The sequence below is a fragment of the Mobula birostris genome, chromosome 10 (assembly GCF_030028105.1).
Source record: "Mobula birostris isolate sMobBir1 chromosome 10, sMobBir1.hap1, whole genome shotgun sequence".
In the NCBI taxonomy this organism is placed as follows: domain Eukaryota; kingdom Metazoa; phylum Chordata; class Chondrichthyes; order Myliobatiformes; family Myliobatidae; genus Mobula; species Mobula birostris.
This window is the reverse complement of record NC_092379.1, coordinates 97,133,927-97,159,196: the sequence shown is the minus strand read 5'-3', so window position 1 is coordinate 97,159,196 and position 25,270 is coordinate 97,133,927. Positions and strand designations below refer to the sequence as shown.

Sequence of the window (25,270 nt, the reverse complement as noted above, 5' to 3'; positions counted from 1 at the left end):
AAATATTTTAATATCCACCACGATGTTTTGCAAATGCCTTTCTTCTGGTTTTGAGATCAAGATCACATGTGATTGCTGAAATACAAGTAGAAATAAATTACTAGAGCAGCTCTGAATTGCTAATTCACAATCTGAGGGAGGGAAAATTATGTTTGAAAACTATATCTTGAATTTATTAGAGTAAAAATGGTAAATTGTATTGACAGCTATTTGTAGGTGTATTGCATGTATAATATAGGACAAAGAACAGTTGGGTTTAATCAAACTGATTTAATAAATATATGCAGTACTGTGCAAAGGTCTTAGGCACCCTAGATTTTTTTATTTGGTGTCAGATGGTATGGCCTCCACTGAGCCCTGATTTCAACATCACTGTCTGGGATTACCTGGAGACACGGAAAAAAACGAGATAGCCAAAGTCTGCAGAAAAAACTGTAGCAACTCCTCCAAGAAGCTTGTAACAATCTACAAGCCAATTTTCTTTTAAAATTACAAGAAACAGTGTGCCTAAGACAATTGATGTAGTTTTCAAGGCAAAGTGTGGTCACATCTTATATTGATCTGATTTAGTTTTTTACTGTTTACTGCTCTTTATAGTAATTTTTTGATATTTAGAATTTTTTCATTATTTTTTGAAAGCATCTTTGCTTTACAGATTTTTTTTTACATGTGCCAAAGACTTCTGCACAGTGCTGTAATACACCTGTAAGTAATGCAGTAGAATTTACTTGAAAGAGGAATACCTAAAATTATAATTTTTTAAAATAGGTCTTGAAGTTCATCAGTTGAAAACTCAGGAATTGCTTTCCTTTGTGTTTGAGCTATTATATTTCCTGTTTGTCCTCCTGTTTGTTTATAAAGCCCTAAATGGGCTGGCCCCCTCCTATATCGCAGACCTTCTAACCCCTTATTCTATTTCCAGGTCTCTCAGGTCGGCTGACTTGGGGCTCCTGGCTGTCCCATGGTCTAAATTTAAGTTCAGGGGTGACCGCGCCTTTGCTGTTGTAGCTCCTAGACTGTGGAGCAGCATTCCCCTCCCTATCAGATCTGCCCCCTCCATTGACTCTTTTAAGTCCAGGCTCAAAACTTACCATATTTTATTCACTAGCTTTTGAATCTTCCTGATGTGGCTGATTTTGGCTTGTGCCTAGGCTCATGTGTTGTTTATTCTGTGCCTATAAACTGTGTGCCTTGTTGTTTATATCTGTGTTTCTTGTATTTGTGATTTTAGCTACCTGTTAGGGTTTGTACAGCACTTTGGTCAACATGAGTTGTTTTTAAATGTGCTTTATAAATATATTTGGCGTGTGTTGGCATGTGGCCAAGTGGTTAAGGCGTTCATCTAGTGATTTGAAGGTCGCTAGTTTGTGCCTTGGCTGAGGCAACGTGTTGTTCCCTTGAGCAAGGCACTTAACAACACATTGCTCTGTGCTGACACCGGTGCCAAGCTGTATGGGTCCTAATGCCCTTCCCTTGGACAAGATTGGTGGCGTGGAGAGGGGAGACTTGCAGCATGGACAACTGCTGGTCTTCCATACAACCTTGCCCAGGCCTGCGCCCTGGAAACCTTCCAAGGCGCAAATCCATGATCTCATGAGACTAACAGATGCCATTTATTATAAATACATTTGACTTGACTTATATTTGTTTTTGTCAGATACATTCTATTGTTTAATTTTCAAAATGCTGCTACTTTTACCTTTTTTTTAAAGTTACTTTGGACAGGAACTATTTACATCTTTTAGGCTTTGTGGTAACCAGGCATAGCATCTACTTGGTCCTGACGCAAGGTCTCGACCTGAAACCCTCGCAGTTTCCTTCCCCTAGTCACAGATGCTGCTTGACCTGTTGAGTTCTAGCATTTTTTTTTGCTCTAAATTCCAGTGGTCTCTTGGTGTCCCTAGCATTTGCCAGTTTGGCGATCTGCAAGTGATAGCAAGGAAACAAACCTAGAGAATAGGTATTCAAACATAATGAAAAACACTTTGTTCATTAGAATTAAAAACAAAGCCGATGGCAATGTAGGGTTCTGCATTTTGATTGCCAAGTGTGCTTGTGTAGGTGCACATTGCACTTTTCTTTCCCACTGTTCCCAGCTAGTAAAGAACAGATACTTTTCCCATGTTTTCTGATAACAGTTAACATCATCTTTCTCCCTACCAGTTCCTCAAGGTACTATCTCCAATTTTCCCTTCTCATTACACCTCTAGATTCCTAATTATAACTTTCTGTTCTTGGGGAAACCTTAAAGACTAAACATTTATGGAATGGCAGATTCTCCCGCTCCTTTCTGTCTCTCAGCTTCAATTATTAAGTTAACATTTTCAATGAGTACATATAAAGTCAGGCAGCTATTTTCAACACCACACACACACACACACAATGCTGCAGGAACTCAACAGGTCAGGCAGCATCTGTTGAAATGAATAAACAGTCATTGTTTTGGGTTGAGACCATTCTTCATGCCATCAGGTTGGAGGCTACCCAGAGGGAATATAAGGTGTTGCTCCTCCACCCTGAGGGTGGCCATATCTTGGCACAGGAGGTGGTCATGGATAGGAATGGCCATGTCAGAATAGGAATGGGAATTGGAATTAAAATGCTTGGCCACTGGAAAGTTCTGGTTTTGGTAGATGGAGCGGAGGTGCTCGACGAGGTTATGACGGGTCTCACCAATGTAGAGGACGCTGTATTGGGAGCACCAAACACAATAGACAATCCCAGTAGATTCACAGGTGAACTGTTGTCTCACCTGGAAGGACTGCTTGGGGTTCTGAGTGGAGTTGGCCGCTTGCAGGGATAAGTGCCAGGAGGGAGATTAGTGGGGAGGGACAAATAGACAAACGAGTTACAGAGGAAGTGATCCTGGTGGAAAGCAGAGAGAGAGGGGTGGGGTTAAAGATATTTTTGGTGGTAGGATCCTTTTGGAGATGGCGGAAGTTGTGGAGAAGGATGTGTTGGATGTGGAGGCTCATGGGGTGATAGGTAAGGACGAGGAACCATTGAGACTGTTAACTATTTATGGTGGTGGGAAGATGAGGTGAACGTAGATGTTTGAGAAATGGAGGAGATGTGGATGAGGGCAGCATTAGTGATGTCCTGGAGTGGAAAGCTGTGATGGTGATGAAGGAATTGAGAAAAGAGAATAGCGTTTTTACAGGAGAAAGGGTGGGAAGAGATATAGTTAGGATAACTGTAGGAATTGGTAGGTTTATAAAAGATGTCAGTCGACAGTTTGTCTCCAGGGATGGAGACAGAGAGATCGAGAAAGGGGAGGGGTGGATTGTTTTCAAATCCTAAGTACTTAGTTTAAGTTCTTTGGTGAGATGCTGCTTAGCAATCAAAATTGGTTCTGGAAGCAGATCATATCCTTTATAACAGCTGTTGTGATTTACTTACTTAATGAAGGTTAGTATTCATGGCAAGTGCTCACAAGCAGTTTGTCCAGAGAACTAGCAATTTCTTTTTAAACTTCAATTATAATGGAGAATTTGTTTGTATTGTTCATTCAGACCAATATGAGTTCTAATTATGCATTGTCAGGTGTTGACCTCCAGAATGCCTTCATTATTGAGTGGTAACTGATTTCATCCTTTCTCTAAATATACCTAGCATTTTTGCATATTGTGAACTTTCCAGAAAATTTAGTGTTTATCAGTTATAGACGACATAAAAACAAACCCTCAGCGAGTCAGGTAGTTAATATTTCGGGTCCAAGCCTCTTCATCAGACTTGATTCCAGATCTGTTGTGTATTCCCAACATTTTTTTCTTAGATTTCCGGCATCATGCATTTTACTTAGTTTTTTGATTCATCTGAAGTCCAGCAGACAATGGAAACCATGTGTTACATATTCCAATATTCCGTTTCTTCTGTGGTCCAATGAGGAACTGAATATTCAAGCAGTCAGAGCTGCATGGTCATTACAGGTATTTAGGACATTGGCATCTGCTTTTAATAACAAAAAAATTAGAATGATGGTAGTAGTGTTTTATTTCAGCCTTTGGAACGGGAATATTTTACAAGTACTTGCGCTGTTGTTAATGGTCATCTTTTATCAATCAGGTTGGAGCAGTGAAGCAGTGGGACTACTGTGACTGGCCTTCACCTGTCATGCTCGCCACAGCCTCGCTGTACAACAGCATCCACGATTGGACACAAACTGACTGTATACGGATGTGTGGCATTAAGGAAGATAGGTAAGTGTTACTACAACAGAATGAGTAAAAACAGTGTCTGGTTGAACCAGAGTTTGTGCAAATCTACTGAATTACAGCAGAAACATATAATGTAGATACAGAACATAAAAAAGACCAAAGAACCTAAACCCATTCCTTTTGCCAACCATTTGTCTTTTTGCCATTAATCACAGTTTTTCTCTACAGTAGCTATAATTTATACTATGTTATAAGTGGATTATAATCAAGTCACTGCATGGAGGTGTAAGGGGTAATTGTTCAGCATCATCATTACGTGCTGTGTCGTATGACATAGGTGATCATGGTCTCATGACCGTGATTGTTCTTGGTAAATTTTTTTTACAGAAGTGCGTTTGCCATTGCCTTCGTCTGAGCAGCGTCTTTACAAGATGGTTGACCCCAGTCTTCATCAGTACTGTTCAGAGATTATCTGCCCAGCATCAGCGGTTGTTTGATCAGGACTTGTGATATGCACCAGTTGCTCATAGGACCATCCAAACCTGCTCTCATGGCTTCACGTGGCCCTGATCGTGAGGCTAAGCAGGTGTTACACCTTGCCTAAGGGTGACCTGTAGGCTAGCAGAAGGAAGGAGCGCCTTGCACCTCCTTTGGTAGAGACATACCTCCATCCCACCACCCAGGGTAATTATTAGTGAAGCAAAACTGGAGCAATCTGAAGCCTCCAAAATGAGGTCAAAGGGGTGTAGTTCGGAGGGAGATGAACATGATGAGACCTTGGCCTATCTTGTTAATTAAAGGGTTATGTGTTGCAATATATCAGAATATGAAAAAGAGTTTTGATGTGGGCAGAAGAATTATTACATGGCCAACACTGCTAGAAGGGATCAGAAGAAGATCAGAGAATTCAATAGTTTTAAATAGGAGAATGAAAACTTGAAGTAGAACATTCAGTAGCCAATTTAAGTTTCAGTGTCATCAAACAGGGGTGGTTATTGCTGGTTTTTGTATTAAATGATATGAACCAATGAGGTTTAGTTGGGTTGAAATTTTAAAAGAATAGAGGGTGGAATCTTGTTGCAGAGCACTAGAGTAATCAATTCTGGAGAAGTGGAGATTTTAGCACCAGGTTAACTGAGTTACATAATGGTGACTGACAGTGCTCTAGAAGAGCTGCTGCCAGTAACCCTGCTGTTATCTGTGTGGTGCTTGTACATTTTCTTGCTTTGACTGTGTGGATCTCCTCATCCTAAAGATATGCAGGTAAATAGGCTACAATAAATTGCTGCCTGGTATGAAAGTTGATGAAAATGTGGGGGAAATAAAAATAGAAGTAGGATTAGTGTAAGTGGATGGCTTATGTTGACTCTGCAGCTCAGAGATCCTGTTTTTGTGCTAAATGACTTCACATGAAAGATGATGTAGACTGTGGGGATTTTTGATGAGGTGAAATACTCTGATCAAGATAAAACAGGATATGACTTACGTGAATCATTTGAGAGAATGGTTGAGATATTGTGCAGATGATGGCGAGTAAGAGTTTGCAATGATAGCCAGAAAAGCCGACTTTTCTTTTTATCGTAGTTCAGCAGAAGGATTGGAACTTGATAGGAGCTGCCAACATTTCTGTTCAGATCTGTTTACATCTATTGTCATAAGTGCCACTGTGTTTGTGATTCCCATTCAAACTTACTCAAAGCGCTTTGCCAATGATTCCCATACTGAACTCTAAAGTTGAACTTGGAGAATGTAAAGGTGTAGTGCAAATGTTCTACAATTCCTCAGCAGTTTCACTGGAGAATATACTTGAGTCAGAATGCATCTGATGCTGAAACAACAAAATCATTTATTTGAATTAAGTGGCAGTGCTGCAAGGTCCAAAGGTAAGTATGAAATAAGTTGCATGATATGAAATAAAACATTCCGTGATGTTTTCAATTGAGTTGTATTTTTTAGCAATTTGATAAAATACATTTGAAAGTGGATAAAATAATAGTTTTTGCACTGGTTTTGCAAATGTTTGACATATTTGACAACTAGCAAAGCCCATCCATCTGCCTCAGCCAGCTGTCCTTGTTTTTAAAGCAATTTTGATGGTGGGGTTTGTTCTAACAAACTCACAAGACACATCACTGTGCAGAGTCCTGCTAGTTTGCATTATGAGTCTTTAAGAGGCAATTTGACATCCAAGAGATTAGGTAACCCACTACTGGCAGCAAGTTCTGGTCCGTTGACTTGTGTCAAACCTGATAAGCATCATAGAATGGAGAGGTAATGGATAAGAGGTGTAGATGTAGAGTTGGACTTCAGGCAGATATATGAAAGTGTCTGGATATCACCAAGTGAGATATAGAGGAAAATGATGAGGTGCGATGTGGAGAAGCATGAATAGGAAAGCTGTCAGACATCAGAGGTAAATGCTAAAGTAACTTTTGGAAAATCAAGTTATGGTGAACCAGTTGAGGCAAGTTTCACCTGTGGAGGTTGACAGAGGCTGTTGTCGTTAAATATGTTAATGACTGCATAGAGATAAATGAGAAGGGATAACAATCATTTGCAAAGGTAGTGGTTGTTTTATTTTGGATCAAGTTCTGATTGGCGAGATGAAAACTTAGTTGTATGAAAAATCTACATGAATCAAGGAAGTTAAAACATTAAAGGAGTTTGAAGTTGGACAGAGATAGAAAGGAGTGTGTCTTGTTTAAGCGGGTGATAGTGTTTTCTGAAAGAGATGTATCTTCACATTACCAAGCAACCTAAAGGTGACTTTTGGTAATTGAGAGACAGCAGGTCTTGGGTTGTTTCACTACTAGCAAAAGATCTAGGAGTAGACAAAAGTGAAATTAAAGGAAGACACATTTTCAGGGCAAATACCGGAGGGAATGAGAGGAAAGTCTTGGCTTGGTATGAAAAGTCATGGGGAAGCAGCACTGGAAGCAGGTAGTTCATTTTATTGTCTGACTAAATTTATGATTGTTGCATAGAAGAGTTGGAAGCAATTCAGGTAGTTAAGTTATTTTTGCACTTTAGATGATAATGAAGTATTGAGCTGAGGATAATGAATTTGGCACTTAGTCTGTTCACTTCATACATCAGAATATTACTAAGGATCATCATTGGCATCTGGTCATTAACTGGAAAGAATCTGTTGTACCAATTGTACTGTTGATTTTTTTTTTAGGTCGTACCACATAGAGTCATACAACAGAGAAACAGGTTCTTCGGCCTACCTAGTTTGTGCCATATTGTTATTCCGCCCAGTCCCATTGACTTACATACATCTCCTCTTAGGCAAACCTGCATCCACCACTTCCGCTGGCAGCTCATTCTGTATTTGCCCACTCAATGAGTGAAGAAGCTACCTCTCAGGTTCCCTTAAATATTTTACCTTAAACCTATGACTTCTAGTAGTGGTCTCGACAATTTCAGTGGAAAAAGACTGCATGTATTTTACCCTATGAATCCCTCATAATTTTGTATCAAACCTCCCCTCATTCCCTGTCGCTCAAGGAAAAAATATCCTAACCTATTCAAACTTTTCCTGTAACTCGGGTCCTCATGTCCCAGCAACAATCCTTCAATTTTTTTTCCTGTACTCCTCCAATCTTATTGATCTTTCCTGTAGTAGGTGACCAGAACTCCAAACAATACTCCACATTTGGCTTCACCAATGTCTTGTACAACTTCAACGTAACATCCCAACTCCTGTACATGATACTCTATGATTTTTGAAGACCAGTGTACCTAAAGCTCTCTCTATTACACTATCTACAAATGGATTTAATGTACTGAGGGAGTTCTGTATTATTGGAGAAGATGTAATTGGGTATTACCTTGCTGCATGGTTTATTCCTTCAAGTGGACCTAAGGTAACCCAGTGAGCTATTTTGAAGGGTAGGGTGTGTTTTGGTGTTTTGGCTAATATTTCTTGTTTAATCAGCATTACCAAAATACCTTGTTATGTAATTATCACATTGAATATGGGAGCTTGCTATGCATATATTGGTTATCATGTGTCTTGCATTACTTTAATTTTTTAAAAGTCCTTCGACAGGCTTAAAATGCATAGAGTTCTGAACATTTTGAAAGGCACTTTTTAAATACAAGTAGTTATATATATATATATATATATATATATATATATATATATATATATTTATATAGAGGAGCCGATACATTCCTAAGATAGGAGTCAGAATATACCCTGGACAGATTAGATCAGATTAGATTTGCTGAAATTTGCTTAACATTGTAGAGTTGGAAGTAGCAGTCTGTCCACAATCATATAATTCTGATTAGATATGAGAGGGGTTGTCAGAGGATTGGAGGAATGCAAATGTTACATATCTATGCAGATTAGACAAGAGGGATAAGTATTCCAACTAAATAGCATGAACCTAATGATGGTGTTTTGAGACCATATCAAGACTAAAACTGTTAAACAGATTTATATTTGGCGAACTTGATTAAATTCTATTTTTTGTAGTAGCAGTGGGGGCTGATGAGGGTGATGCCATTATGTTCTGCATATTAACTACTGAAAGCTGTTTGATAAAGAATGAAAGAATGGATCTGTTACTGAACATGAATAACAGGGGACTGAAGTGGCAGTGGCTGTGGGGATATATGGGTAGTCAAGAGTTAGCAAACAGATTGTAGTGGGAAATCAGTCTTTTTGGACAAATCAAAAAAAATGGGCAGTTGTGTACCAAGAACCTATCTTGCTTCTGCAGGTCTTTGTTAAGCAATCTAATCAGTCTTGTACATCCTTTCTGCAAATTATTAATGCAAGGTAGAATTTAGAGACGGCTAATGGGAATCTAGGGGGAATTGGTTATTGGGTAAAGGGATTGTTTTGTGAGCACGCATAGACCTTATATGATGTAGATGCTTCTACGTCTGTTGGTTTGTGGATGTGAAACATTTTGTTGTTTCAGCGTATTGTGCAAAACCTTTTTCCTCACTACTTTCTCTGGTACACTGATGGATATACTGCTGCCTTCTGCTCCCGCAATGAATATGAAAATTTCACCTATTGCCCTGCCAATTTTCTTCTCTGGCTTTTATGTAGCCCATTTTTAATTTCATTCCCTTCAAGTTTCCAAATCCATTTCAGGGATTAGGTTCATAATCTTATCTTCTGAATTGGATAGAATGGAATGATGTAACAAACTTCTCAAAACCAGAAAGAAGGACATGGGTTGCAGATGTATGAGAACACAGTTATCTTCAAGTTCCCCTACAACTTAGAAATACATTACCAGTCCTTTATCGGCACCAGGAATAAATGGTGGAACTCCCTATCCAGTAGCGTTATGGGGGTACTTTCACCAGAAGACCTGCAGCAATTCAAGAAGGTGACTGGTCATTCTCTCTTCAAGGCAATTAATAAAGGGCAATAAGTATTGTGCTTGCCTACAATGCAGGTTCCTCTACTGAAAAAAGAAATATCCATCAGAAGCCTATATCTATGGATGTTGGCAATCAGGGGTTTCAAAAGGGAAATGGACTTGAGAAAAAAAATCTCTCCATCGGATTTCTGCATGTTCTATGAACACATAAACATCACCTTGTTAAACTGTTTTTTACAATTATTATTTTTTTTTTTTGTGATTTATGGTAATTTTATGCCTTTGGACTTTGGAGGCCCTCCATTGGTTGGGGGTTAACCATGGATGTTGCGTCCTTGCAGTCATAACACATGTCAGGGCACTTTGCACTTCACTGCTGCTGCAAAAAAAAAAATAAAAAAATTCCATGTTATGTAAGTCAGTGATAATAAATCAGATTCTGATACATCTAATTTTGAATCAATTTTCTGGACCCCGGAATCCCATGTGTTGAAAGTAAAATTTGGATTAATAATCATTAAAGTGAATCATATAATGATATTGTACTTCAGTAGCATTCTATTTCTCACTATAGGTTGTAAATTGCATTTATTCTGTTGGTACTTTTTCCCTGAAGTGTTTTTTTATGTAATAAAATTGGGATTTTGACAAAATCATCACAACTCAAGAGCATTGGGTCATTTGAGAGAAGGAGATTGAGTGCTGGTTGAACATTTACCTTGTGTATTAGTTGCTGGTTAAAACTTTACTATCAGCCCAAGTTAATGAAAATACTGATACATAGGACTTTTAAAACTTCAAGTACAAAAAAGAACTTGATTAAAGTTGGTTAGACAAATGGGGTGCAATAGTTAATAATATTAGGGAGTGGAGTTAAAGTTCAAAGTGAATTTATTATCAACACATATGTCACCATATATGATCCTGAGATTCATTTTCTTGCGGGCATATCCAATAAATCCAACTGGGCATTAAACCAGTGTCCAAAAGAAAACAAACTGCGAATACAAAAAGAAATAAATAATAATAATAAATAAGCAATAAATATTGAGAACATGAGATGAAGAGTCCTTGAATGTGAGTCCATAGATTGCGGGAACATTTTAGTCATGGGGCAAGTGCAGTTATCCTGTTTGGTTCAAGAGCCTGATGGCTGAGGGGTAATAGCTGTTCCTGAACCTGATGTTGTGAGTCGCGAGGCTCCTGTAACTTTTTCCTTCTGGATTCAGACCAGAAGACATTCTGTTGAAGCCCGGGCATTTGTGGTTAGTTTTTTTTCACAAATATAAAGATTATAAAAATGGTAGGAGTGAAGTAGAGGAGTAATTGATTATTTTATGCCATTCAACAATTTTACAGCTAATGTATTGCTGCATGCATCATGCATTTAAGACTGGTCTATATGGAAAATAGCTGTATCCTCTGATATTGGGGGATTTTATTTTATTTTAAGTTTTCAAGTCTATTGAGGATTTTAAGCAACTTACATGAAAATATTCTTTCTTTCCACAGGAGAACTATTTTGCATGGAAAACAACTTAATAGTTACTTCTCATAGCATAAGGTGAAATATAATTTTCTTTATGAATAACAAGCTAAATATAGTGTAGAGTATGATTGTAGATTCTCTGATGTTCAATTTTTTTGTAATCCAGAGGATGGGTGCGGTTACATTTGTCTGTCTGCATGTGCACTTGTGTATTGTTTTAAATGCAAATACATTTAGGTTATAAGGGTGCATTTGGGTGCAAAGAGGGAAATTTGGTCCCATAGTTATAATAGTGTAGAAACCATATTCACTGTGGCACTAAATCATACCAGGTTAAAAAGAAGCAAATTTAAAACAAAGTGGATGCTGACTTACGTGATCAAAGCCAGAAAAATAACTTAAGACACTTTTGTTGGTTTCAGTGGCAGAGAAAAATAAAATCACCAGTTTTTGATTTTTCTCACCAGTTTTTGATTTTCCAAGAATGTGGCGAAGGATGCCTTCTATATTTAACCAACACACTGTCATTGACTGGTTAGCTGCATGGGTGTGTAATCAATAGAGAAAGATAACTGAAAATATCATAATGTTTCTAAGCCTTATTTAAGCTCAGAAGAATGGGAAAAACTAGGACATATATTCAACATAAATTGGGCAACTACCATTATCCAAATTAATTGTACTTTTTCTTTTCTTATTTCCTTTATTCAGTGCATAAATTTGAAAGTTTAGTATGTTTTCTGTGAAGCTTTTTAAACAATGCTTTTTCCCATTCTCCTTGTACTTTCATAATTATTTAAAATGTAGACATAATTAATTGATACATCAGTTTTGTACATGCAAATGCTTCTTTCTAAACTAGTATTTAATCTTGTGAAATTTTAAACATTTTAATTGATACTACAGTGTATTACACCATGCTTAGAACAGTGAAATTTGGGGTATTTAGAGATGTGGGAAATTTACACCAACTCCTTTGTTTTCTATATTGCGTAACTGCCAATATTTAGTCTGAGTCATTGTGTAAATAATAAGGGAAAATATGGTATATTTTAGTATTTCAAAGGATCAGAAAAACATAATCTGACAGTCCCATGAAATAACAGGGAGAGGAGAAAAATTTAATAGATACACCTATTTTCTTTCTATAAGCACGGAAAATCATTTTCAAGACATTGAGTTTAGTGTGCCATTGCCATTAACACGTTTTAATAGAGGAAAATGTTATGGATATTTTTTATTGGGATACGGGAAAAGCTAGTGAGGCCCTTTGAACCGGGTGGCTTGCTGCTGTGGTTCAGAGGCAGTTAGAAATCAACTGTCTTGTCATGTCACACCAGGTAAGAACGGTGGCTTTCTTTATGTAAGGAATGTTAACAAAACAAATGAGATTTTCATGGTTGTCTTAATGACTGTTCATCATATTAGTATTTTATTCAAATATTTAATTGATTGGATTAAAACTGTCCAGATGCAGTGGTGGGATTTTTAACTCTTGATGCTGAATCTTTAATCTAGCCTTCTGCATTTTGCATTTGGACTGGGGCTCCTGTAACTTTACTATATTACTTATTGTACCTAATTTATCACTTTAATGGTGTAGTACAATTCATTGTTTATAAGAAAGATATGAAAGCAATTGACTTTTATCAAAAACATAATTGCTTAATATGATCAGGTGTTTGTGTGCTAGAAGCACACTTCTAGATTTTTGTTTCTGGCCATCTGTGCATACGGTGTGATTGTGCATTTATCACTCATTTTCAAATGTTATTTTTCTTTCTGGCATAGAAGAACGCTATCCAGGCAAGCAGGTGGAGTAATCCCTCTAGCTCTCCTGTTTCCCTGCAGCCAATGCTTCTTACATGCACAATGACACATACCTGATTTTCTCACGAGTTACAGCAGCTGTAATGCACAGTATTCAGATGCATTTGGGATATGGAAAGAAACAACCAAATTTGGAGGAAACCTGTGTTGTCACTCTAGGACAGCACTCAGTCTTATTTTTGTGAGGCAGGTGCATTTGGAGCAGAGCAGCTCTCCATCCCTTATGAGTCAATTCCACAATACTGTATTATGGAAGACTGATGTTTAATTTAGCATTAAATGAGAGTGCGTGGTCTTACCAGGGCATCTGCTGGGGAGTTAATGGTGGCCATTCCCCTCAAACCTCTACCACCTCTATATGTTCTTTCTTTTCCTCTCTTGCTCCAATTATTTCCTTTCTCACCACTGTGACTAATTCTTGCTCTTGGGACTATATCATATCCACCGCTGCTATGATGGTTGTCCCTTTGCTCCTTCCTATCCTGATCTCTCTTAACCCCTTGGCCAACCCAAACCATTGTCTGGTTCAATAGGTCTTGGGCTTCACTGGCAGTGGAGTATATTACCGCCAGTTAGCTTGTTGGGGGCTGGGCGGGGGTAAAAGTGGCAGCTTAACATTACCTTCAAGATACTTTTAGCCCAAGGTCATCTTTTTATAAATACAAAATAATGTTTCATGCTAAAAGTTTAAAGTAAGTCATGGAGTGCTATAAAAACTCAAGGTATCAGGAAGCTTGTGGAGAGAAAAACAAAAGTGGAGTTAATTTTTATCTGATCAGACCTGTCTGTCCCCATATGTTGATTGACATGTTGAGTACTTGTAGCAGTTTCAGAGCCTGTGTCTGTTCTTAATTCAGTTTTCACCCAGCTGCTTTATTATGTGAAGTTAGTAGCTTCTATTCCTTATTTCCAAGATCCCTACATTGTTGTTCATAAAAAAAATTACATCTAGTCTTGCATATCTGGTGATAATCATTGAAAAACTATGGATATTTCTCACTTTATGGATATATGATTTATAAGTTTTCACTCTTGATTTTTTTTAACAGTTTTGATTTTTTAGGGTACATGCCCTTGATACTATTTTCAGCTACAATATACAGCATAGGGATATGCTGTACCTTAAACCCTACATTTTGGCCAGCCTTTTCAAATATTGCCATTCTTAATGAAACCTAATCCTTTCTGAAATCAGTTAAGCATAATCATCCTGTGATTTGATTAGAAGTTTGGGTTCATGACTAGGCAAATGAACAGTATGTTGGAACCATCCTATAATACGAAGTGTGTTCTATCTTATAATATTTTGAACAGCTTAATACAGAAGGAATTGAAGATGTAACCTTGTTAGGAACTTTATAAAGATAGTTTTGTTTGTACAGTCCAGACGTGTAGAACAAATTAAACAAATGCACTTCTTGGGTTGGAAGTTCATTTTAGAATAAAATGCTTAAAATCTGTTAAGAATGGTTGTAATAAGAACCAGTTTGTTTGGCGGTACATTTAAGGTTGTTCAATCATATTCATCTTACTATGAAGGTATATGTAGGCTATATACTATTGCTTTAACCGAGTTCAGAATCATTCAGTAGAGTGATAGGAATAGCTTTGAACAGGCAGAAAATTGAAATGGACCTTTTTTATATAAATTTTTAAAGTGTGAAGGGCATGTTTGATCTGGATGGCATACACCTACTTATTTATAAGGGGTTTAAATTAGCTTGAGGTAGAAAGCGTGCTGTGATCATTTGCACAATCTAACTCTTAGCTATTTGATTGAATGTTGGTTATTTTTCCTCCTTCTCTACAGCTACTGGCAAAGGCTAATTCCATATTATTAGCAGATTGTATGGCATACCTCATACATTAATAGATTCAAAAATGTTTTGCGTTGAGTGCCTTCAAAGTAGTCTCAGCAGCAAAATGACTGTTTTGGAACGTTGAAGGGGAGTGAGCAATAATTTTGAAGATGGTGGCAAGGCTGTCATGTAAGCACATTCTATACTAACAGGTGAGCCTCGGACATGAATGAAGAAACTCCAGTTTGTGAAAGGATAGCCTTATTTTCAGTTAGTTGATTTTTGATTGGCTCTTTTGACATTAATCAGTAGAGTGTGGTTGTACATTCAGAGAGTGAATTCTGGACAAGCCTGTAATTCTTCAAAATCCTTGCTTTTTATCTAGCTGCTCCTCCCTGTGAAGAGCAATGGAGATGAACTTAATTTTCCTTGAGCAGAGAATGTTTGGGTGGCATTTTGCAAATTTGGAAAAATTGTAATATGCTCTACACCAGTGGGGAAGATGATGTCACCATGTGCTACCTATGGTGATGGGAGTTTTGTCCCTTCTCTGTAACTGTGCAAAACTACCATCATGTCAGTGGTTGCTTCAATTGTTTAAGAACGATTGGAATGACTGCTGCAATAATGTTTATTATGAAGTGACCATCACCTGCTCTGCATCTATCAACTATCCTCTCCCCCATAACTTTTTCTACTGTACCAGCCATGTCTCGATCTCTTTGATAATACTGAAGAATGAGAAGAACAATTACCAAATTATCACTCCTAGTCTGAATTCTGGAAAAGTGGACAAAAGTTACATCTCTATTATGATTCTGTCTGAACTTCAGATATAGTAATGAGATTAAGCTTTTCTTCTCACCTAACCTCACTACAGACAACAAACCTGAAAATATTTGATTGTTTCTTTAAACTTTACATACAGTGAGGGGTTCGGAGTCACTTTGGGTGCTAAATGCTATGATTTCAGTGTGAATTGGACACATGACATTGACGAACAGAAATCTTGTACAGTTGTAACATGCTGATTTAACTTAACAAAATGCCACATCTTCCACTTGTCCAAGTTAAGTCCCGTCCCCCACTTCCTCTGTTGGTCTGGATATGGTTGTAATTTTGGACAAGCTATTTCAGTATCCACTATATCACCAATCTTGGTGTCTTCCAAAAACTTACTAACCAATCTGTCATCCAGGTTGTTAATATAGATAACGAACGTGACAAACAGCAATAAGTCAGCATTGATCTCTGTGGCATACTACTAGTTACAAGCCTTTGGTCTGGTCTGAGAAACAATTTTCCACTACCATCCCCTGACTCTTCCCTCTAAGCAAATATTATCTCAGAATCAGAATCAGGTTTATGATCACCAGCATGTGTCGTGAAATTTGTTAACTTAGCAGCAGCAGTTCAATGCAATACATAATAAAGAAGAAGAAAACAAAATAAAAAAGTAAGTCAATTTATAGTATACATATATTGAATGGATCAAATCATGCAAAAAACAGAAATAATTGTATGTTAAAAAAGTGAGGAAGTGTTCAAGGGTTCAATATCCATTTAGGAAATGGATGGCAGAGGCAAAGAAGCTGTTCCTGAATCGCTGAGTGTGTGCCTTCAAGCTTCTGTACCTTCTACCTGATGGTAACAGTGAAAAAGGGCATGCCCTGGGTGCTGCCTTTCTGAGACACTGCTCCTTGAAGAAGCCCTGGGTACTTCGTAGGCTGGTACCCAAGATGGAGCCATCTAAATTTACAACTCTCTGCAGCTTTTTTCAGTCCTGTGCTCCTTCCACCCCCTCCCCATACCAGACAGTGATGCAGACTGTTAGAATGCTCTCCACGGTACATCTATAGAAGTTTTTGAGTGTTTTTGTTGACATACCAAATCTCTTCAAACTCTTCAAAATGAAGTATAGTTGCTGTCTTGCCATCTTTATAACTGCATCGATAAGTTGGGACCAGGTTAACTCCTCAGAGATCTTAACATCCAGGAACTTGAAACTGCTCACTCTCTCTACTTCTAATCCCTCTATGAGGATTGGTGTGTGTTCCCTCGTCTTACCCTTCCTGAAGTCCACAATCAGCTCTTTCGTCTTCCTGATGTTGAGTGCAAGGTTGTTGCTGTGACACCACTCCACTAATTGGCATATCTCGTTCCTGTATGCCCTCTCATCTCCATCTGGGATTCTACCCACAATGGTTGTATCATCAGCAAACTTATAGGTGGTATTTAAGCTATGCCTAGCCACACAGTCATGTGTATACAGAGAGTAGAGCAGTGGGCTAAGCAAACATCCCTGAGGTGCACCAGTGTTGATCGTCAGCGAGGAGGAGATGTTATCACCAATCCTCACAGGTTGTGTTCATCCAGTTAGGAAGTTGAGGATCCAATTGCACAGGGAGGTACAGAGGCCCAGGTTCTGTAACTTCTCAATCAGGATTGTGGGAATGATGGTGTTAAATACTGAGCTATAGTCGATGAACAGCATCCTGACATAGGTTTATGTATTGTCCAGGTGGTCTAAAGCTGTGTGAAGAGCTGTTGAGATATCGTCTGCTGTTGACCTATTGTGGCGAAAGGCAAATTGCAATGGGTCCAGGTCCTTGCTCAGGAAGGAGTTCAGTCTAGTCTTGACCAACCTCTCAAAGCATTTCATCACTGTAGATGTGAATGCTACTGAGCGATAGTCATTAAGGCAGCTCATGTTATTCTTCTTAGGCACTAATATAATCGTTGCCTTTTTGAACTTCGGCCTGTAGTAGCAGATTTTGAAAATATCCTTAAATACTCTCGCCAGATGGTTAGCACAAGTTTTTAGAATCTTACCAGGTACACCATCGGGACCTTCCGCCTTGCGAGGGTTCGCCCTCTTTAAAGACAGCCTAACATCAGCTTCTGAGACAGAGATCACAGGGTCATCGGGTGCAGCAGGGATCTTCACAGCGGTAGTTATATTCTCCCTTTTCAAGTGGGGATAGAAGGAGTTGAGTTCATCTGGTAGTGAAGCATGGCTGCCATGCATGCTATTGGGTTTCACTTTGACGAAAGTAATGTCTTACAAACTGTGCCAGAGTGGTTGTACATCCGAGGTCGCCTCCAGCCTCGTTTGAAGTTGTCTCTTCGCCCTTGAAATAGCCCTCCACAAATCATACCTGGTTTTCTGGTACAGACCTGGGTCGCCAGATTTAAATGCCACAGACCCAGCCTTCAGGTGACGACATACCTCCTGGTTCATCCACAGCTCTTGGTTTGGGAATGTACAGTAGGTTTTTGCAGGCACACACTCATCCACACAGGTTTTAATGAAGTCAGTAACAACTGCAGCGTACTCATCCAGATTCAAAGATGAATCCCTGTATACAGTCCAGTGCAGCCCTTTATCCTAAGTGATTTAACCTTCTGGACCAGTCTCCCATGTGGGACTTGTCAAAAACTTTGCTAAAATCCATTTAGGCAATATCTGTTACCCTGGTCTCATTAATCCTCTCGCTTACCTCTTCAAAGAACTCAATCAAAGTCATGAGATATGATTTAACACTCATAAGATAATGCTCCCTTATCTGATGTATGCTTCCTTTTTCCTGACCAGATCCTCAATATCCTTCATCATCTGGAACTCCCTAATTCTGCCAGCTTTGCCCTTTACTCTAATGCTATTAAAATTAGCTTATTCCCAATTTAGGGCATTAACTCGTGAATCAATCTTATCTTTTATCATAATTATTTTAAACATCCTAAATACGTTGTGATTTTCTGAGTTAGCATGAAGATTGAGAAATCATATTTGATAAATCTGTCAAGTTTTCAGAAGGTATAACATAAACCAGTAAATTTAGTGCATTTGGATTTTCAGAATGATTTTAATTTTTTGTAAGATCAAATATAGTCCAGAAACAGGACATTTACCCCTTCAAAGCAATGCTGACTTTTTAGAGAAATTAAATCTAACCTGGAATATTAATAAAATATCTTTTATAAATGTAATATTAGAAGTACTGCAAAGATTAATCTGTGATTTCTGCTGTTTATAATAGGTGGGACTGAATATAATATATCTAAATTTTCTGACAAGTGCAAATCTTGCTGGGTATGTAAGTTATGAAATGATCTTAATGTCTGAAAGGGGATGTAGCAAGATATGTAGGTGGGCAAGTGGGATAAAATGCAAGGAAATGTGATGTTAATTATTTTGGTAAAATAAATTAATTATTTTGCTAGGCAAAATGAAAAGTGTAGTTTAATTATTGGAGATTGTTGGAGGGGCCAGCATTACTTTATATAAATCACAATGCAGCTACAGTGGAGTCCAACATAAATGCAGAAAAAAGGATCGTACATTCAGGGCTGAGAGGAGAATACATTTCTTCATTCAAAGAGTTGTGAATCTTTGACACCTGGAAAAAAATCCAGTAATTGATTAGTTTTATTTAAGATTGAGTGTAATAGATATTTGTGAATAAGATAAGTTGGGTTACAAAGAAAATGGTGTGTAACGGTAATATTAGATGTGTCATAATATTATTGAATGCTATAATCCTTTTTGCTGTACTTAAAGCCTAAAGGAAGAATGAAGCTCAGTATGTTAGCATCTCTAGCAAATAGAGATATATAAGCCTGCAAATATAATTGCATTGTACTACATATTTAAAATTGGCTTTTTTCCCTCCAGAGCAAAACATGATTGTGACCATTTTTGAATTAAATCCTGTCACTCCAGAAAATAGATTGGCCATTACTGACTACAATTTCACTTCTTTGGAACATTGCTCAGAAATTAGATAAAGTTGTTCCAAGAAATACCTTTGTTGGTTATTCTCAGAAAAAAGAGTGTTAGTATGTACTCAGCATAATTTGATGTGAGCTATGGCCTAATTCTGCTCTGTTTTATGTCTTATCTGCATCTGTTCCAGTCCGGTACTGTGAATTTGAGTCAGTCGCCATTCTTTGGCTTCCAGCTCCTTTCTACTATCATATTCTCACCAGTAATTTGCTGACTTCCATTATTAACCTGGTTCTCTTCTCCAGTCTCAACTTTCACTTGCTTTGACATCCTTTGGGCACCTCCATTTGCTTCCATCTACTTTATAACCATGCTCTATTTTCACTCATGTGCAGAAGAAAAAGTACAATGATCATTTGATAGTGGCCACAGCTTGGATTCATATTCTACCTGAATTTTGCAATCCGCCCATGTTACACTACTAATCTGTGACCTTCAGTACTGAAGACTTTCAAGGCTACTATTGTTTTATGCACAAACCCTTCTACGTGGTTGAAATAATAGCTGAATAGCATTAAAAAATGTTCACCAGTTTCCTTTAATCAATTTGCTTCTAATGCTCATTTAAAATTTTTGAAGAAGACTCAACCCCTGTGCCATCAGAGACAATTTTCAAATCATTGTCTTGTGTGATTATCTGGGGAGGTGGATTGTTCACTTGTTTCATTAGGATGAGTAGCTTTTTCAATGGATTTTGAACTTTGCATTTAGACCTCCATCTAAAAAAATGGAAACCAGAATTAAATAATACACTATTTAAGATTGTATCAATTTTTTCATGTTTCTATCATCTAGATTATGTTTTAAATTAATTTCTATTGATATAAATGTACTGGATAATTAAGAAACAAAAGAGTTATGATTAATGTGAGTGTTTCTGGACTGAGCTGATTGGAAGTATTAGTGAAACTTAGTGATGGTTCACTTTTGTTCGTGCAAAATCTAGATGATTTAGGCAGCACATTTAACTAAGAAGGTTGTAGAATAATTTAGAAAGGTATGTCTATAACTAAATGCAGTCAGGTATTTTCAAAGGAGTTTTTGCAGAACACCAAATTGCTTCCAGGTCCTCCTTATTTAGGGTGTACTTTTAAGAACAGAGACCCTTAGACATGGTGTCCAATTGGTCATACTTTTTCTAAAGGTCACCTGCTTAAAACTCTTACATGTACATTGCCCGTGAACAGCAAATAATAAGAAGCTAGTTGATCCTGTCCATCTCCATGGAGTTCTCTGTCTGGATCCTTTTTGCAGGTAGGTCCCCATTTAAGATTTTAACCTGCTTCCTGATTCTACTCCTTTGCTGCTGTTTCCTTTGTGCTTTCCACCACTAGCCCCCTTGCCTGTTTGCATCTGCCATTACTCCTGTGGACCAGCAAATTTGGTTATGTGATGTGACATATTTTAGAAGAAAAAAAGAATGAAGTGAATGAATAATGATACAGATAAGTCATGTAAAGTGAGAGTAAACAGAGAGACCAGACAGGTGAAATAACTTGCTTCCTAAGAAGGTGACTGTTGGTGAAAAAGACCACAAAGAAGGTCAACAGCATTTTGAGTTTACACATGAAAATTAAAAGTGGAAGAGCAAATTATAAATTTGTATAAAACGTTGGTTTAGTTAGTGTTGGTTTCCTGTTTAGAGCTCTGGGAACTGTTTTTGTAAAGACTTTACAGAAAAAGTCAACATGCACCTTAAAGGAAGTTTTTAAAGAGGTTTTGGTTGTTACAATGAGGATCATTAGTTTAAAGCTGTCTTCAAAGAACAAATATCTACAGATAGGGTATTGGTTTCTTGTAGTGTTCTTGAGCATTGGTAACTAATGGACATATGATTAATGGTTTTTAGTGATTGAAGACCACCAGTCAGAGCAATAATTGAGAAGATAAGATATGTTTTTGTGATTGAGTGAGATCAATGGAAATTGGCTGATTTGTTCTTTCTACCTGTCCAGCCCTGTCTTAAATCATTTATTTGTACATGTGCTTACTTTTGTATGGACCATAAACTGTCAGACAATTCAATTTTATTTTGTTAGGAAGTGTCAAAACTATAGGGTTCAATAATGTTGACTTAAGAATGAATACTTACAGGCACCCTGAATCATTTTGGTAGTAACAACAGAGGTTGTGTCCATACTAAATCCTTGGCACAGAATCATAATAAGCATCAGAAATTGTGCTTTTGCTCTTGGATTACCTATAAGCAAAGTCAGAAGGGATCTACTAGTAATAATTAATCATTCTTTTTAATAGGAGATCTTCACTCACAGATGCAGAATCCAGGAAAAATGCTCCACAGCTTGTAGGGACGGAAGATACTTGTATTAACAACCACACTGAAGTAAGCGAGATTATCAGCTCATCCAAACACAGTGGAAGGCTTTTATTCTGTTTGGCCTTGATTTGATTCTAAATCTGAGAGGTACTTTTATCATAGTATGAGAAAGTTGCCTATGGGACTGAAATTTATTCTTTAATCTGGATTTAACATACTACAAATTGTCTTTCTTTATTAAATACTTATATTACTTCAGTAAAACTCCAGTAATCATTCTGAAATCCTGTTGGTTCACCATGAGGCTTTCTCATTATTATCGGTGTTAGAACAAGTTGTTTTTTGGTTCATAGCTGCCAGACGTGAGGCTCATTTCCAAGTGTTATTCATTTTTCACCATATCTTTTTTTTTTACTGAAAATCTTATAGCACTTCATTTTGCATGCTCTCTTTCAACCCAATGTGTTCTGCTTCCTGTTGCATTTAAGCTTACCAAGGCCCAGTCTCCAATATTTCTTCTGAATTCACCAAGGCCCTGTTCCCGCATGCCTCTTAAACTCACCAGGCCCCTTTCCTGTATTTTAAATTTGGTGGTTTTGTTTTCCTAGCTCCCTTTCAACTTACTAGAAAATTTATTAAAATGCAGTATAACATGTACCAAAACAATGTGATGGTGTCACCATCAGGGAGGAGGTGCGAAAGGCAAAAGAGTCGTGCTCAGTGTTTTAGGAACAACATCTTGCCCTCCGTATCAGATTACTTAAGTGGTCCATGAACACAGCCTCGCCATTCCTCTTTTGCTCTATTTATTTATTTATAACTCACTTTTCTTGCACTGTACTGGTGCCACAAAACAACAAATTTAATGACATCAATGATAATAAACCCGATTCTGAAAAGAAAAAAGTGTTGGGTATCAATAGAAGTAAAATCTAGTTGTCTGAAAAAACTTGTCTGGCACCATCTAGGTCCTGAGGGTACTGGATTACTGAAATTTTATTGTATGTATTTTCTGTCTTTATGTTCGAGGCTATTTTCTTTTTTGCTAGAACTTTTGTAAGACTTACCTTTTAAAATAATTACTGAAACTTAATTTGGATAAAAACAACTCACTTTCTCCCTTGCTTTTTATTTGCCAACCACCAAAATTGATAGGGTCTCGGATTCTAGAACAACGTGACAACATGTAACTTTAGAAAGATCTGGGCTCTACCACTAAGTTCCCTGTGAAATTTGATGGCGGAATGCACTGACAGGTTTGAAGGCCAGTCCAGAACAGCACATTGATGCTGATACTGTATGTAAATATGGTGACTTCTCCCTCCAAAAATTTCTTCCACCTCTTCTGGCTACCGTCTAACTTTGTTCCTTCACTGTCTTTCTTCTCTTCCTTTCTATGTCCTTCCATGTATCTTCCTCTTCTTTCCACCTTTCATTCAGCTCCATCACTCCAAGCCACTTCCACCTTCTCTTCTTTTTCCACTGCTTTCTCTGTTATTGGGTTTCTTCCATCCCCTGCCTTTATTTATAATTGCTCTTGACTTTAGCTTCCTAACTTGTTATTGACTTGGGTAACAGTATAAAATTAATACAAAATCAATAGTTTGCATATTATTTGAAAAACAGACCAAAAGGAAGGGAGCTATGAGTAGTATTGCAGAACTGTGGACGACAGTCTGGCTTAGTGTATAAAGAGTGTATCTTTGAGATTAATGGATGAGACTTAAGGGATGGAATTGGTTCGTAAGAGACATATAGGCCAGATAACATGTTGGAAAGTTATGTGATGGTTGCTAGAATAAGGATACAAATGTGGAAATTCCTGAAATTTGAAGAAAACTAGCAATCACCAGAGAATCCACTAATGGTGGAGCAAATATAACAGAGACTGTGAAGACTGTTTATAGAATTGGATTAAAATGCAAGAATTCAGATGTAATACTTTCTACAACTACATCCAGTAGCAAAAAAGATGTGAAGTATAGATTAAATGGATCAATGTGTAGCATGAAAGATGGTATAGAGCTAAGTGTTTCAAATGTCTAATCCATCAGGAGAAATTATATGGCTGAAGGAAGCACCATAGGCAGATGGGTTTAAATGCATTAGTTTCAGTATATCAAAAAGGATCCTGAATGGCTGAATTGGAGACAATTGAAATTCGTTGGTAGGGAAGAAGGGGATGCTGGGGGCTGTTGGACAGAGAGTTTCTAGTGAAAGGATAAAACAGTCTGAATAATGAGAAAATATTCTGTGGTGTAATAGAGATGTACTTTGTGCATATTTGAGAAAGCTTAATGGCAGAATAGGAGAAAATGGAGAAGCGCAACAGTGGGTAAAACTGCAGTATTTTTATGCTAATCTGAGTAATTTTAGAAATAAAACTAAAAAGCTTCATTACTGTTTTGTGTTCATCAGTTACACTATGCCTTATCCATTTTTTTGTATCCTCAGACAGGACTATTGGAATGTTCCCCTATCCTTCTTCCCATTAATCACTGCTCACAAATTTGAGCTCAATAATTTTGTTGGTCAGCTATATTCTTACTCAAATGAACTTACTGAACAGTTACCTCTGACCCATTGCATTTGTTCTCATTGACTTTATTTCCCTGGACCTGGATATGCCTTTAATTTACAATTGCCTCATGTTTAAATACCTCCATGGTGTCATGCCTTCCTAATCTCATGTAGCCTGACAACCTGACAGCTGGCTGCACTTGTCCAATTCTGGCCTCCTGTGCATTGCTATTATTGCATCATTCCATTGTTGGCAGATGTGCTTTCATACATTTAGGTCTGAATTCTGAAATTTACTTTTTTCTCTATCACACATTTTGTTATTATTATTGTGTGATTCAGTGTTAAATTTTCATTTATCTAATTTGCATGAATTGCTCTGGGACAACTAACTCCATTAAAGTTGCATCTAAATTTCAAGCTTTTTTTTAGGAAACGGATCTTGTATATGAATTGTAGGTCTATTGTTATTTTGAAAAATACCTAATGTAGTTGTTCTTCTTTTGTAATATGTTTCTATATAAATGATACTTTCATTTTTGGATTCCAGCAGTTTAATGCAGAATATGATTTCAGAGAGTTTCTCACTTTTGCAAACACACACACATACATTAATGTGCCATTTTAAAAGTATGTGGCCTATGTAATAGAGATCAATGACTTACTATATTCTGCCTCAAAGGTGTATTGTAGAAAATCTTTTTCCTGAGTTTCTTTTAGTAGCCTAGTGGGTATTAGCATGAATTGTGCAGCAAAAAATTACACACACTGGGAGGTCTTGTTCTCTCAGTTAAAGTGTGCAGCCCGATATAGCTATTAACCCAGTGGCTTGAAGTATTTTGTAACTATGCCACTAGATTAGCAATGAAGAGGCTGAGAGTTCAAATTACATCCTGCAAATTGTAAAGCTGAATTCAGTAAATATGTTGTGAACCGTCAGTGAAAAAATATGCATAGCATCTGCTAGAAACCAAAGTGGTTAATCCATATTTCTGCAGGAAAATGAAGCTGGCATCTCTGCTTGGAGTGACTTTCTCAAGAACCCAGTTCCACATTGTTC

General features: G+C 37.5%; 1 protein-coding gene across 5 annotated transcripts in view; it reads left to right on the top strand.

Moving 5' to 3' along the window:
- Positions 1–25,270, top strand: part of LOC140204187 (BCL-6 corepressor-like protein 1) — a 221,285-nt gene that overhangs the window by 115,873 nt on the left and 80,142 nt on the right. For 2 of the 5 annotated variants that reach the window (XM_072270659.1, XM_072270658.1), the window contains 2 exons: positions 4,066–4,199; positions 21,669–21,756. In XM_072270659.1, the coding sequence (XP_072126760.1) occupies positions 4,114–4,199; positions 21,669–21,756 (174 nt within the window). In that variant the 5' untranslated portion in view covers positions 4,066–4,113. Of the gene's footprint in view, positions 1–4,065; positions 4,200–11,020; positions 11,073–21,668; positions 21,757–25,270 lie in introns of those variants that run through there. The other 3 variants (XM_072270660.1, XM_072270662.1, XM_072270661.1) reach the window with 3 other exon arrangements.